Source organism: Schistocerca cancellata, chromosome 1, assembly GCF_023864275.1.
Source record: "Schistocerca cancellata isolate TAMUIC-IGC-003103 chromosome 1, iqSchCanc2.1, whole genome shotgun sequence".
In the NCBI taxonomy this organism is placed as follows: domain Eukaryota; kingdom Metazoa; phylum Arthropoda; class Insecta; order Orthoptera; family Acrididae; genus Schistocerca; species Schistocerca cancellata.
This window is the reverse complement of record NC_064626.1, coordinates 77,058,693-77,074,793: the sequence shown is the minus strand read 5'-3', so window position 1 is coordinate 77,074,793 and position 16,101 is coordinate 77,058,693. Positions and strand designations below refer to the sequence as shown.

Sequence of the window (16,101 nt, the reverse complement as noted above, 5' to 3'; positions counted from 1 at the left end):
CTTCAGATTTGACTGATTGATCGTGTAACCGAAGTTTAACGAATTCATTTTAGAACTCATGTGGATGACCTCACACTTTTCGTTATTTAGGGTTAGTTGCCAATTTTCGCACAATACAGATATCTTTTATAAATCGTAATTTTCTTTCAATGCTCCATTTTATTCTCCACTCTTTTGCCTAGAAAAGAGTGTTTTTCAATATAATCTCAGTTTAAAGGAAAGGCAAACCTGCGTTTCTAGCATTTGTAGACTTAGAGAAAGCTTTTGACAATGTTGACTGGAATACTCTCTTTCAAATTCTAAAGGTGGCAGGGGTAAAATAGAGGGAGCGAAAGGCTATTTACAATTTGTACAGAAACTAGATGGCAGTTATAAGAGTCGAGGGACATGAAAGGGAAGCAGTGGTTGGGAAGGGAGTAAGACAGGGTTGTAGCCCCTCCCCGATGTTATTCAATCTGTATATTGAGCAAGCAGTAAAGGAAACAAAAGAAAAATTCGGAGTAGGTATTAAAATCCATGGAGAAGAAATAAAAATTTTGAGGTTCGCCGATGACATTGTAATTCTGTCAGAGACAGCAAAGGACTTGGAAGAGCAGTTGAACGGAATGTACAGTGTCTTGAAAGGAGGATATAAGATGAACATCAACATAAGCAAAACGAGGATAATGGAATGTAGTCGAATTAAGTCGGGTGATGTTGAGGGTATTAGATTAGGAAATGAGACACTTAAAGTAGTAAAGGAGTTTTGCTATTTGGGGAGCAAAATAACTGATGATGGTCGAAGTAGAGAGGATATAAAATGTAGACTGGCAATGGCAAGGAAAGCGTTTCTGAAGAAGAGAAATTTGTTAACATCGAGTATAGATTTAAGTGTCAGGAAGTCATTTCTGAAAGTATTTGTATGGAGTGTAGCCATGTATGGAAGCGAAACATGGACGATAAATAGTTTGGACAAGAAGAGAATAGAAGCTTTCGAAATGTGGTGCTACAGAAGAATGCTGAAGATTAGATGGGTAGATCACGTAACTAATGAGGAAGTATTGAATAGGATGGGGGAGAAGAGAAGTTTGTGGCACAACTTGACCAGAAGAAGGGATCGGTTGGTAGGACATGTTCTGAGGCATCAAGGAGGGCAGCGTGGAGGGTAAAAATCGTAGAGGGAGACCAAGAGATGAATACACTAAGCAGATTCAGAAGGATGTAGGTTGCAGTAGTTTCTGGGAGATGAAGAAGCTTGCACAGGATAGAGTAGCATGGAGAGCTGCATCAAACCAGTCTCAGGACTGAAGACCACAACAACAACAACTCCGTTCAATGCAACGGCCTTATGCCACCTTACTGGGAGTCCGCCCCGACAGTTGAGCGGTCAGGGTGACGGATTGCTGTCCTACGGCCCCGGGTTCGATTCCCGGCTGAGTCGGGGATTTTCTCCGCTCAGGGAGTGGGTGTTGTGCTGTCTTCATCATCATTTCACCCCCATCAGGCGCGCAGGTTGCCCAATGTGGCGTCTAGTGTAACAAGACCTGCACCAAGGCGGCCGGACCTGCGCCGCAAGGGGTCTCCCGGCCAACGACGCCAAACGCTCATTTCCATTTACCTTACTGGGGGGGCCTCTACTCTCGCCTGATACCACCCTGCCAGTCGATGTCGGAGCCAACGTCCTGCAGCATCAATAACCTCCCGCATCACCCATGTACTGCTTCCTGCGGAGTGCATCCTGGTAGTCGGAACGTGGGGGCTCCGGGCTGTAGGGTGGACGAAGAAAAACAGTTCAAAGAAGTTCTGTAAGCTCCTCTCGAGTGCGCAGACTTTGCAAGGCCTTTCGTTGGCACGGAGAAGGATAAGTTCGTTTGTACGCCGATGAACTCGCTGAAGTCGTTTCTTCAATTTCCTGAGGCTACTACAATATACAGGGTTATTACAAATGATTGAAGCGATTTCACAGCTTTACAATAACTTTATTATTTGAGATATTTTCACAATGCTTTGCACACACATACAAAAACTCAAAAAGTTTTTTTAGGCATTCACAAATGTTCGATATGTGCCCCTTTAGTGATTCGGCAGACATCAAGCCGATAATCAAGTTCCTCCCACACTCGGCGCAGCATGTCCCTATCACTGAGTTCGAAAGCATCGTTGATGCGAGCTCACAGTTCTGGCACGTTTCTTGGTAGAGGAGGTTTAAACACTGAATCTTTCACATAACCCCACAGAGAGAAATCGCATGGGGTTAAGTCGGGAGAGCGTGGAGGCCATGACGTGAATTGCTGATCATGATCTCCACCACGACCGACCCATCGGTTTTCCAATCTCCTGTTTAAGAAATGCCGAAAATCATGATGGAAGTGCGGTGGAGCACCATCCTGTCGAAAGATGAAGTCGGCGCTGTCGGTCTCCAGTTGTGGCATGAGCCAATTTTCCGCGGGCTACGCGTGAAACATGCCCGCACGCGTTCAACCGTTTCTTCGCTCACTGCAGGCCGACCCGTTGATTTCCCCTTACAGAGGCATCCAGAAGCTTTAAACTGCGCATACCATCGCCGAATGGAGTTAGCAGTTGCTGGACCTTTGTTGAACTTCGTCCTGAAGTGTCGTTGCACTGTTATGACTGACTGATCTGAGTGCATTTCAAGCACGACATACGCTTTCTCGGCTCCTGTCGCCATTTTGTCTCACTGCACTCTCGAGCGCTCTGACGGCAGAAACCGGAAGTGCGGCTTCAGCCGAACAAAACTTTATGAGTTTTTCTACGTATCTGTAGTGTGTCGTGACCATATGTCAATGAATGGAGCTACAGTGAATTTATGAAATCGCTTCAATCATTTGTAATAGCCCTGTACTTCGGAGTTGGTCGTTGCACCATGATGGAGGACATCAAACAGAGCAACCCCTTCAGAGTGCCAGAGGGCCGTCGCCATGACTTTTCGGGCTGAGGGTGCGGCTTTAAACTTTTTCTTTGGAGGAAAGACGGTGCGGCGCAGTTCCATAGGTTGTCGTTTTGTTTCCACTTCGAAGCGATGAACCTGTTTCATCGCCTATTAGACAAAGAATTGTCAATATCATCCTCATAACGCACAAGCAGTCCCTCGCAGACAGTCCTTCATTTCTCTTTTGTGGTCTTCTGTCAGGCGGCGAGCCGCGTGGGGTAGCTGTGCGGTCTGAGGCGCTTTGCAACGGTCCTAAAGCCTAGTTTACACGACGACACTAGGTTGCAGGCAACTGAGGTACCGGCCACTGCGCATGCGCGCCGCGCGTTTGCGCAACTCGTTGGTGAAACTAAACACTTTGGGCATGTTCCAACCTTCGACCATAAATATAATAGACTGGCCCTGACGTCATTTTCATGGCTCCATCATCTCAGGGCTAAAGTCACGTGAATGTTGGCAAAACATGGTTGTTTCGTGTTGCGCTTACGGCTGTACTCAGCGTTTTGTCGGGGGAAATGGCATTACATTTCACGTGTAAGTGTTCCTATGATGGTGCAGATGCGTTTATGGAAATCTGCTGAAGTGACTTTTATGTTTTTTACACTTGAAATAGAGTATCTCGTAAATTAAAGTGTTGAAAGTGATACCTGTAAAGTCAGACTCATATCCCATTTTCGAAAGTATCTGTGATAATTCTGTTACAGAAGTAAGTATAACTGTTTCTCGTTCCTACTCATAGGTTCCCTAAGGATGAAAACCGAAGGCAGCTTTGGATACAGGCCCTGAAATGGAAAAACTTTAAGCCATCTGCACATACGCGCCTTTTTTTATATACAAGTGAGATTATAATAAGGTAACAGCACCTATAGTCGACACATGAAGAGAATTTCTTTCTACCTTCTGATACTATTAAATAAATGTAGGCTCCAAAATTATTTTCTGAAACTTCAATGTCTCACCTTTCATCTAAAATATCATCTTTTTAAACTGATAGTTTAAACTTTTGTAAAAATAGTAGGAACTGAACCTTTAGAGTGCACCTAAAATTGATACTCTAAAATGGAACTGCCCCTAAAATGACAATTTTGGCACCTATAGTTGACGTAATTCCCATATCTCATTTTCTTTTATAAGTGACTAGAGCTCAAAACGCGGCGAATCCAATGTTAGAAGTTTTGACACGAGCCCACTCTTACCGTTTAAAAGAATTTTAACGACATTTTACTTTAATTGATAGTTTATATTAATTTCGTCCCGCTGGCCACCAGATGTATTTGTTAGATTTTATAAATGGTACTGTGAACAAATCCAGGTCAAATGTAGTTCTGACATAATTTTTCGCAAATAAAAAAGTAATTTTTGTTGGAAGCGTTTGGCACTCAACTGAGAAATGTGGGTAAAGTACGATACAAACAAAGGATGGCAGACCGCTGATTTGAAATCCCGCCATGTTTTGCCAACAGTCACGTGGTTTATGTTGGAGCCACACCAGCCCTATAGCTTCTGCACAGCAAGGCCAGTCTACTAGTATCTATGGTCGAAGGTTCCAACTTTGGCGACACTAGTTGCATGAGTTTTGAGGTTATGTGTTTTCGTAGAGTGTAGACAAAGTGAAATGTGAAGTAGGGAACGGAGAATAATGTTCGATTTTGGATATCTGTGCTTTGCATAGGTGTTTGTGGAATTTCAGTGATGCTGATTACAAAAATAAGCAACATATTGCTGCCGCTGCGACCGTCATGTGCGATCATAACTTGGATTGTTTGATAATACCTGAGCTGGAGAGTAAAAATTTATTGAGTTAGGAGCATACATACAACTGAATTAAGAAAAATACAAGCAAGTGTAACTAGCTGTGGCAACGCTCTCGTCTACAAGACTAAAATCCCATCGTTCGAGTGGGTCAACTCTTTGTTAAGGAATATTGTTGACAGGAGGAAGACTCTACAAATTCAAGAAGCTGCATTCTTTATTCAATATTCATCTATTTAAAACGTGGCAGCAGTGCTCCCCATTCACATATGTTTACATTTTGAAACATTGCCATCTTCAAGAGAGTAGTTTGCAAACCATTCTCTTCTTAAATGAGGCCTGCTTCGAATCTTTACTGCTGTTAATATTGATAATTATTGCTGTTAATAACTACTGGTGTTAATGAAAAAGCGTCATCACCAACTGAAACCGCATCTTATAACATGTCGAGTGTTCACGATAGTAATGCATGCAATGTGATATGTAATGTCAGTTATGGCGACAGTGCTTCATACTTTACAATATCTTTATTCCTTATCGCATAATTAACTCTATTTAGAAGAAACGTTAACAGTTCTGGTGACATTCTAAGATAATTAAAAGAACTTCTTGGGTCTTCCGTTACAAATTATTTCAGCAAGGATGCTGAGCAACCGAGCTGACGTCTTTTCTTCATCCAATCACGAATCGAAAAACGTTTCTTATTTTTTTCTCGTGCAGCGATTCCACGCGACAAGCTTTAACTCCATCACAACTCGTGCGACGTGCAGCTACCAAAACTTTCATTTCAGACACGACTCAGGAACCCACAAAACGACGAAACTGAAGCATATACTAGTTTCGCCGTGTCTACAGTTAAATATGAAACTATTTGCGTGCAAGTCATTCCCCGCAACCAGTGACGCAACCCAATGTCGTCGTGCAAACTCGGCTTTACGAGCGCCAGCAGCCATCCCCAGCGGGAAGCGAGTAACTATTTCAGACGATTTAGTAATTCTTGACTGCCTGTTTAAATGCATGCAAGTCCGGAATAGCACATGACAAAATTAAGACCTAAAGTGTGTACTTTTCCGATTAAATATTTATTTCCCGTGGACTGCACGGAGCCGAACGTTCCCGAAGTGTGGCGGAGAAGCCTCCTAGTGTGACGTCACCGCTGCAAGGCCCGAATATCTCTTTGGCCCCGTACGTCATCTGGTGACATCACATGTTCAACATTTGTCATCCATTTTTGGAGTATTTCCCGACATTTGCGGCCCCATGTGTCTTCAGCTACATCTGCATCTACATGGATACTCTGCAAATTACATATAAGTGCCTGGCAGAGGGTTCATCGAACTTCCTTCACAATTCTCTATTATTCCAGTCTCGTACAGCGCGCGGAAAGAATGAACTCCTATACCTTTCCGTACGAGCTCTGATTTCTTTTATTTTATCGTGGTGATTGTTCCTACCTATGTAGGTCGGTGTCAACAAAATATTTTCGCATTCGGAGGAGAAAGTTGGTGATTGGAATTTCGTGAGAAGATTCCGTCGCAACGACAAACGGCTTTCTTTTATTAATGATGTCCAACCCAAATCTTGTATCATTTCTGTGACACTCTCTCCCATATTTCGCGATAACACAAAACGCGCTGCCTTTCTTCGAACTTTTTCGATGTACTCCGTCAGTCCTATCTGGTAAGGATCCCACACCGCGCAGCAGTATTCAAAAAGAGGACGGACAAGCGTCGTGTAGGCAGTCTCCTTAGTAGGTCAGTTACATTTTTTAAGTGTCCTGCCAATAAAAGGCAGTCTTTGGTTAGCCTTCCCCGCAACAATTTCTATGTGTTCCTTCCAATTTAAGTTGTTCGCAATTGTAATACCTAGGTATTTAGTTGAATTTACGGCTTTTAGATTAGACTGATTTATCGTGTAACCGAAGTTAACGAGTTCCTTTTAGCACTCATGTGGATGACCTCACACTTCTCGTTATTCAGGGTCAACTGCCACTTTTCGCACCATTCAGATATTTTTTTAAAAATCGTTTTGATGTTTGTTTTGATCTTCTGATGACTTTATTAGTCGATAAACCACAGCGTCATCTGCTAACAACCTAAGACGGCTGCTCAGGTTGTCTCCCAAATCGTTTATATAGATAAGAAACAGCAAATGGCATATAACTCTACCTTGGGGAACGCCAGAAATCACTTCTGTTTTACTCGATGACTTTCGCCGGCCGGTGTGGCCGTGCGGTTAAAGGCGCTTCAGTCTGTAACCGCGTGACCACTACGGTCGCAGGTTCGAATCCTGCCTCGGGCATGGATGTGTGTGATGTCCTTAGGTTAGTTAGGTTTAAGTAGTTCTAAGTTCTAGGCGACTGATGACCTCAGACGTTGAGTCGCATAGTGCTCAGAGCCATTTGAACCATTCGATGACTTTCCGTCAATTACTACGAACTGTGGCCTCTCTGACAGGAAATCACAAATCCAGTCACATAACTGAGACGATATTCCATAAGCACGCAATTTCAATACGAGCCGCGACCGCTACGGTCGCAGGTTCGAATCCTGCCTCGGGCATGGATGTGTGTGATGTCCTTAGGATAGTTAGGTTTAAGTAGTTCTAAGTTCTAGGGGACTGATGACCTCAGATGTTAAGTCCCATAGTGCTCAGAGCCATTTGAACCATTTTTTTTTTCAATACGAGCCGCTTGTGTGGTACAGTGTCAAAGGTCTTCCGGAAATTCAGAAATACGGAATCGATCTGAAATCCTTTGTTAGTAGAACTCAATACTCCATGTGAATAAAGAGCTAGTTGTGTTTCATAGGAACGATGTTTCGAAACGCATGTTGACTGTTTGTGAATAGACAGTTTTCTTCGAGGTAATTCATAATGTTCGAAAACAATATATGTTCTAAAATCCTGCTACATATCGACGTTAACGATATGGGCCTGTAATTTAGTGGATTACTCCTACTACCTTTCTTGAATATTGGTGTGATCTGTGCAACTTTCCAGTCTTTGGGTACGGAACTTCCGTCGAGCGAACAGTTGTATATGATTGTTAAGTATGGAGCTAATGCATCAGCATACTCCGAAACGAACCTAATTGGTATACAGTCTGGACAAGAAGACTTGATTTTATTAAGTGATTTAAGTTGCTTCACTACTCCGAGGATATTTACTTCTACGTTACTCATGTTGGTAGGTGTTCTTGGTCCGAATTCTGGAATATTGTCTTGTATTAAATTAACTCGCTTTGGGGGTTTTTAAACGTTAATAATAATCACCTTCGGGGTGGGAAAACGTCCTGGCATTTGCTTAGAGAAATGTGTAAAATCGCCAGAAAACACAGTCTGGCTGGTCTTTAATTCAACATGCCGTTTCGATCCCTATCTAGCCTACCTCCCTGGCCCGCATATGAGTTTACTGCGCATTAAGCTATACGAGTAGGCCAGATGTCACATCGCTCATATAAAACAGCCTTATACATAATAAAATTATTTTTGCTGTAGGGATAAGAAATGACAGCCTGACTAATGGGCGGGGTGTTTGTGTTTGTGTTGCAGGGAGCACGATGGTCGTGAGCTTGTGCCGGCTTCTCCTCGCAGTTTTCCTCGCCTGCAGCCTTGCCGGTGTTGGTGAGTACAGCAGCTCCCAGCAGCAAAAATACACGAGAATGTAACAATAGGAGAACTGAACAGGTGGAAACTTGACTGAGCAGGCATCTTAAAACTGTAATAAATGCAAGGTGGTGTTCTACAGGGTGTTACAAAAATGACCGGTATATTTGAAACGGCAATAAAAACTAAACGGGCAGCGATAGAAATACACCGTTTGTTGCAATATGCTTGGGACAACAGTACATTTTCAGGCACACAAACTTTCGAAATTACAGTAGTTACAATTTTCAACAACAGATGGCGCTGCAAGTGATGTGAAAGATATAGAAGACAACGCAGTCTGTGGGTGCGCCATTCTGTATGTCGTCTTTCTGCTGTAAGCGTGTGCTGTTCACAACGTGCAAGTGTGCTGTAGACAACATGGTTTATTCCTTAGAACAGAGGATTTTTCTGGTGTTGGAATTCCGCCGCCTAGAACACAGTGTTGTTGCAACAAGACGAAGTTTTCAACGGAGGTTTAATGTAACCAAAGGACCGAAAAGCGATACAATAAAGGATCTGTTTGAAAAATTACAACGGACTGGGAACGTGACGGATGAACGTGCTGGAAAGGTAGGGCGACCGCGTACGGCAAGCACAGAGGGCAACGCGCAGCTAGTGCAGCTGGTGATCCGACAGCGGCCTCGGGTTTGCGTTCGCCGTGTTGCAGCTGCGGTCCAAATGACGCCAACGTCCACGTATCGTCTCGTGCGCCAGAGTCTTCACCACTATCCATACAAAATTCAAACGCGGCAACTCCTCAGCGCCGCTACCACTGCTGCACGAGAGACATTCGCTAACGATATAGTGCACAGGATTGATGACGGCAATATGCATGTGGGCAGCATTTGGTTTACTGACGAAGCTTATTATTACCTGGACGGCTTCGTCAATAAACAGAACTGGCGCATATGGGGAACAGAAAAGCCACATGTTGCAGTCCCATCGTCCCTGCATCCTCAAAAAGTACTGGTCTGGGCCGCCATTTCTTCCAAAGGAATCATTGGTCCATTTTTCAGATCCGAAACGATTACTTCATCACGCTATCTGGACATTCTTCGCGAATTTGTGGCGGTACAAACTGCCTTAGACGACACTGCGAACATCTCGTGGTTTATGCAAGATGGTGCCCGGCCATAGCGCACGGCCGACGTCTTTAATTTCCTGAATGAATATTTCGATGATCGTGTGATTGTTAGGGCTATCCGAAACATACAGGAGGCGGCGTGGATTGGCCTCCCTATTCGCCAGACATGAACCCCTGTGACTTCTTTCTGTGGGGACACTTGGAAGACCAGGTGTACCGCCAGAATCCAGAAACAATTGAACAGCTGAAGCAGTACATCTCATCTGCATGTGAAGCCATTCCGCCAGACACGTTGTCAAAGGTTTCGCGTAATTTCATTCAGAGACTACGCCATATTATTGCTACGCATGGTGGATATGTGGAAAATATCGTACTATAGAGTTTCCCAGACCGCAGCGCCATCTGTTGTTGAAAATTGTAACTACTGTAATTTCGAAAGTTTGTCTGCCTGAAAATGTACTGTTGTCCCAAGCATATTGTTACAAACGGTGTATTTCTATCGCTTCTCGTTTAGTTTTTATTGCCGTTTCAAATATACCGGTCATTTTTGAAACACCCTGTATCTCACAGTCTGGATCTACTTTGCTTCGTACGTTGTACAATAACAACACAACTAACGCAGTGGTTCCCGGCCTGGGGGTAATTACCCCCTGAGAGGCAAAATGAAATTTTGTGAGGGGTAAACACTAAATGATTCGATTCTCCTTAAGTCGCTAAACTAAATTGTTTTCACTAGTTCATAAGACTCTAATACTGATTGTGTAAGTTATCAGTAATTACTTTTTCTCAATTAGTGGCATTAATGCTATGGAGATTACAAGTTCCTCACGTAATCCACTCACTACATGCATATGCTGCGCTTTGTCCCGTATATTGCTGATAATAAAAGTGAGATATATACGTAACAAATGATAAATATCTCAAGAAAATGTCTTCTCCAAATTATAGATAGTACCTCAGCAGTCCAGAAATTGCTTCATTACTCGCTTCGGAAGAGGTAAATGAATCAATTGACAGCATGACACAGCAGTAACTACATAAGGGCTACTATATTCCTGCACACAGTATTGTTATTATCACTATTACTATTAGTGGCTGTCGTGGGGCACAAGGCACTAACAGTCTATAGTCTTCCAACTCCTGCCAGTTCAGCAGTAAGGAGTGCCGCAATCGAGTGATTTATGAACAGTAAGTATAGTGCACACGTTTTAACTTCATTGCTCTTAAATGGAGTTTCACTGTGCAAGTCAAGCAAATGCCGCAATGGAGAGGAGTCATGCAGGGGAAGTGTGTTTTGTAACGAGTGTCTGCCCTCACAGTGGATAGTTACCTTTCTTTGCTATGCACCACGAATTCCTTCGTCATTCATTGTAACACACACACGCGCGCGCGCGCGCGCACACACACACACACGCACGCACACACGCACACACACAGAGACAAACTAAATTCCATTCATCTTTCATAATTTTAAAAATAAAAGTATTCCAAGGAAAGCCTTTTATTCTACAGTTTAGCTAGGTGCTAAAGTTGTTGATAATGTGGGGGAGGGGTAACAGACGGTGGGTTGGGAAGCAAGGGAAAGGGGGGGGGGATAGTAGCTGATGTCTGATTGCACCTAGGGGTAGTGGTCAAGCAACAGAGAATTGTATTTTGCTGGTCAAATGGTGATTAATTGAAAGGAAATCACTGATCTGACCTCACGCTATCTGCAGCAGGAACGATTATAGGCGTCTCAAACGCAACACGTCTCGAACTACGTCCTGAAAACATAAGAGAATGCCACAGGTGCTTTGTTTACGGTATCATTTCAGGGCATTAGACGCGGAAGCCTAAGATTCATCGCTTCGGTTTGCCCTTGACTGTGTATTTCCTGGCCTTTCCTATGTTAACCCGTTATTCTGAAGTCATTTTGACTATTTTTCGACCGTGACTGTCTCAAGAAATATGTAAAGGTTTTGGCGCTACCTGTCACAAACTTTGTCATCTATTGTATTACTTATTTATTTAGCGACATGTTTCGAGGGTTAAACCTCATCTTCAGGCTAAATTACATTACAAAAGCAAATTTGCAATAAGGTCATACTGATATTACATAGTCTTTTTGTAAATGCTGTGGTCATCCTGTGGAAGAAGACAAAACTTAGTAAGCTTTGGAAGCTGGACTGATGTTTGCACGAAAATGTTTTGTAACGGTCACTCACTTTGTGCTTCTCGCGTGGTAGTCTCATTGTGATGTGTTGCGGTGTTTCCATTTCCGTGGCACTCTTGGTCACTGTTCACAAATTGTCACTAACATACCAGTAACTTGGAAACACGATCACAAGCAGTTCTGTAGTGCAGTGGACAAGATGGCGATCGAAATACAGCTGGTTTCGATTTGACTATCGATTTGTCGATCTATGTAGTGTCAGATGTTTACATGTCGTCTGCACGTCTTGTTATCGTATTACAGTTGTAGGTTGACGAAATACATTACAAATTGGCCACCTGTTACAATATTATTGATCACATCATGATATAAACTATTTATTTAACATATTTCTAAGCTATTGCTGGCGCTAGAGTCAAACGGCTGTCATGTTATGTATCTTTTATTCTACGAGTACTGTAGTGAAATTCGAAAAGAAATTTCAATTTTTGAAGTCTGTCATTTCATTCAGGATCTCGTTATTCCCCATGTGGCCATGAATGAATATTTCCATTTCTTCGAAGATTTCCATTTTCTAGCTCTTTTCTAAATTATGTAGTACTTTGAGATCGTTGTCTATTGTAACACTGTGTCCTGTTTCATTTATACGGTCCGCTATACCTGATTTATTCGGTTTGCCAAGTCTGAAACAGTCAATGTGTTCTTTAAAGCGGGTTTTAAAATTTCTTCCCGTTTGGCCTATGTAATATTTGTTGCAATGATTGCATGCAATTTTATAAATTCCTGCTTTGTTTAGTTTCTCTGTGGAATGTGAGATGTCATATATCAGTTTCTTTTTTAAGTTGTTGTTGGTGGCAAAGGTGATCCTGATTGGTTTTTTTTTAACAGTTTGGCTATTTTGTGGGTAGGAGAGGAACATATACACGGTCTGTAATGAAACGCCAGAGAAAGAAATCTAGTGGTGTTAAGTATGGTGACCGTGCAGCTGCCCTTCACGACCAACCCACCGACCTGGGAAGCATATCATAGAGGAAACCTCGGACTTCCGTGAAGAAATGAGGTGGCGCACCATCTTGCTGGTACTAAACCATCCCATCTCGGTCATCTTCATCGACTTGTAGAATTAAAAAAATTTCATTTCCAGATATACAATGCACTCTGTCTTCAGGCCACAAGTGTCCCATCGGGACAATCCGACCGCCGTGTCATCCTCAGCTGAGGATGCGGATAGGAGGGGCGTGTGGTCAGCACACCGCACTCCCGGTCGTTATGATGGTTTTCTTTGACCGGAGCCGCTACTATTCGGTCGAGTAGCTCCTTAGTTGGCATCACGAGGCTGAGTGCACCCTGAAAAATGGCAGCAGCGTGTGGTGGCCCGGATGGTCACCCATCCAAGTGCCGGCCACGCCCGACAGCGGTTAACTTCGGTGATCTCACGGGAATCGGTGTATCCACTGCGGCAAGGCCGTTGCCTCAGATAGACATTCATCATCATCATCATCATCATCATCAGCCAATTCAATCATTAGATGATGTGGCCTCTTCTAGTCGTGGATTCAGGTAGGCTTTCAGCAGTCTTCTCCAAGTGGGACGGTCTTGGGCAATTCTCTGCCAGGTGTTACCAGCGATCTTCTTGATGTCTTTGTCCCATCTGTCTGGTGGTCTTCCTCTAGGCCTCCGGTGCTCCCTCGGACTCCACTCCAGTACTAGCTTCGTCCATCTGTTGTCTTTTCTTCTCGCGACGTGGCCAGCCCACTGCCATTTCAAGGAACCTACTCTCTCTAAGATGTCATTAACCTTCGTCACAGACCGGATGTCATCTGCCCTTTTCCTGTCCTTTCTTGTATTGCCCAGCATTGATCTCTCCATGGCTCTCTGTGCTGTCCTAAGTTTCCCTTTTGTGAATGAGTTCAGTGTCCATGTCTCGCATCGGTACGTCATCACAGGAAGAATGCATTGATCAAATACTGCTTTCTTCAGATTTACTGGCATTTTTGATCTGAATACTTTGGAATTCTTCCCAAATGCTTGCCAACCAAGCTTGATGCGTCGAGAGATTTCAGGTCTTATGTCTCCCTTCATATTTATAATCTGGCCAAGGTAGACATATTCACTGACCTCTTCTAGTAGACTGTCCTTGACTTTCACGTCTCCAGCTGGGACCCATTTGTTGGATATTACTTTTGTTTTGGAAAGGTTCATGTTCAAGCCAACCAGCTGACATTCCGATGCAAGATCTGTAACTAAGTTTTGGAGCTCTGCGAAGTCTTTGGCCATTGACAATATTCTGCATGAAGAAGAAAAGGCTGTACCGTTTCAATTTGCTGAGGACACAAAACACATTAACTTTGGTGTTCTCATGAATGTGTTCAGGGCTCCACGTAGATGTTCGCTGCCCATATTGTGCTGTTGTGGGTGTACACCATGCCACTGTTATGAAATGTTGACTCATCGCTGATCGTGTTCGGGAATGTGTCGTCGTCCTCTATCCGATGCAACATTTCCGCACACTATTCTCCACAGCCGGACTTATTTGCATCACTAATGTACCGCGCCGTTGTGAATCCGTGTGGTTGCAAGTGTAAACGTCTACACAGTATTCGCCAGTCTTTTGTGGAATGGCAGTCTCGCGAGACGCACGTCGCGCTGATTTTTGTGGACTGCGAGCAAAGCTCTCCCTAACCAGGCCTGCTTGGGGAGGGGGGGGGGGGGCTATAACGTATTCGGTGCGAAATTAACGCCGAATAGTTGTTGCAGACTTCGCTTCATGAAACCAAAACGATCAGCGAGCACGCTCTGAAGCAGTGGAAGTACTGATTTTTAAGCGTGCACTACGCTGTAGTGATGGGGAGCTCGTGAATGAGTCGTTCACATGAACGCTTCACTCCTGTGAAGTGTGAACTAACCACTCAATTTCAATGAACTGGTACTTCAAACTCTTCACAGATAGCACACTCCATACTTTTTTCTAGTTCACTCACTCTCTTCCCCTCTCCCTCTCCCACTACATCGGCGCTACGTCACTCATCCTCCCTTCACTTCAGTCCTCCCTCTACTGCCTGTCGACAAATCGCGCGGTGTTTGTGGGGAACGATAGGTTTATGAGGGGTTGGCGAGGTGAGGGGCGAGGGGAAGGCAGCGTCAGCTGCTTCCTGCAGTGCTGACATCATTACCTTGTGTAGTTAAACTTCGCCTCTACGGGTAGCCTACCGTTGGCAGCGCTTGCAGACAAATGAATATTAAAGATACAAACGAAGAGGCTGGCTGTGTGAGCTCGCACAACCAACATGAAAATAAAAGGCTTGTTAATAACACTGAAAGAGGGATTTTACCTGAAATCGTACCAATGACTACAGGTGACAGTTTACGTTTTGAATATGGAGGGTTATTATTCTCAACAAAAATAAAATCTACAGGATAACTTCTGAATAATTACTTAACGTAGGTATATAGACTTTGTGACAGTGGTAAACATACTCATTCTGTTTTGGATTAAATTTTAAAAGGAACATAAAAGTGGACTGCATTTCGTTGGTAGCCCTAGTTTTCAGTCCATGAATACAACAAATAATGTTTCATTTGGCAGATAAAGACTTTTTTGGGCGCTTCATGAGAAAATGTCGAGCAAGATTAAATGTAATACCTTCATTATATGTGATGGGCTTCTCTGTTTATCTTTCCTTTGTCCCCTTCGACCATGCTCTATTTAAGTTAACTCAGACGCTGTAAGAGCGTAAAACGTTGTGTGCACGTTGCTGCATAGTTCGGCCATCTGTTGGTAAAATTATGAAGTATTACGAAGCTTTATTGTACGAGTGAGGAGAAGCGAGCGCAGCCGCGGCTGAGCGGCGAACTGGACAACTTCGCCAGGCTTCCGTACTTCACGAATGAACTACTTCATTTGAACGCTTCACGACAAAGAGTGAAATGAATGAAGTAGTTCACGGGAATGAACGAGTTCGACCCATCTCTACTACGCTGACGCTCCTGGTGGTGGAATGGGGTACTGATGGACTACGTGAATCGAACATGAGGCTGTTTGCTACAAAATGACACATCTATCGACTCTGTATGTTATCTCAGTACATTTCTATAACATTCCGAAGTCGTAAAAACCTTTTTGGCTCACCTTGTAGTACCACAAGAAACTTCAAAGGACGGAATCCAAGTAAATCTCTGCACACGTAACTGCTAGACAGGAAATTGATCCTCTCATGCCGTGAGGCAGCTGTAGCGCTCTTCCGCTAAAGGCAACTTCCCCCACTATGACTCTGCTCGCTTTTCAGTTTACAGACGGACTATGTCTCCCCAGAATTTCCTGTCCCGTTCTCTTAAGTGCGTGAACAAAAAAACTTCACCGAGCTCATGTTTATACACTCCTGGAAATGGAAAAAAGAACACATTGACACCGGTGTGTCAGACCCACCATACTTGCTCCGGACACTGCGAGAGGGCTGTACAAGCAATGATCATACGCACGGCACAGCGGACACACCAGGAACCGCGGTGTTGGCCGTCGAATGGCGCTAGCTGCGCA

The 16,101-nt window shown here is 43.8% G+C and overlaps 1 protein-coding gene across 1 annotated transcript in view; it reads left to right on the top strand.

Moving 5' to 3' along the window:
• LOC126170316 (chordin-like protein 1) overlaps window positions 1-16,101 on the top strand; it is a 762,532-nt gene that overhangs the window by 151,002 nt on the left and 595,429 nt on the right. The window contains exon 2 of the mRNA XM_049920752.1: window positions 8,233-8,304. Coding sequence (XP_049776709.1) covers window positions 8,241-8,304 — 64 coding nt within the window. The 5' untranslated portion in view covers window positions 8,233-8,240. The remainder of the gene's footprint in view (window positions 1-8,232; window positions 8,305-16,101) is intronic.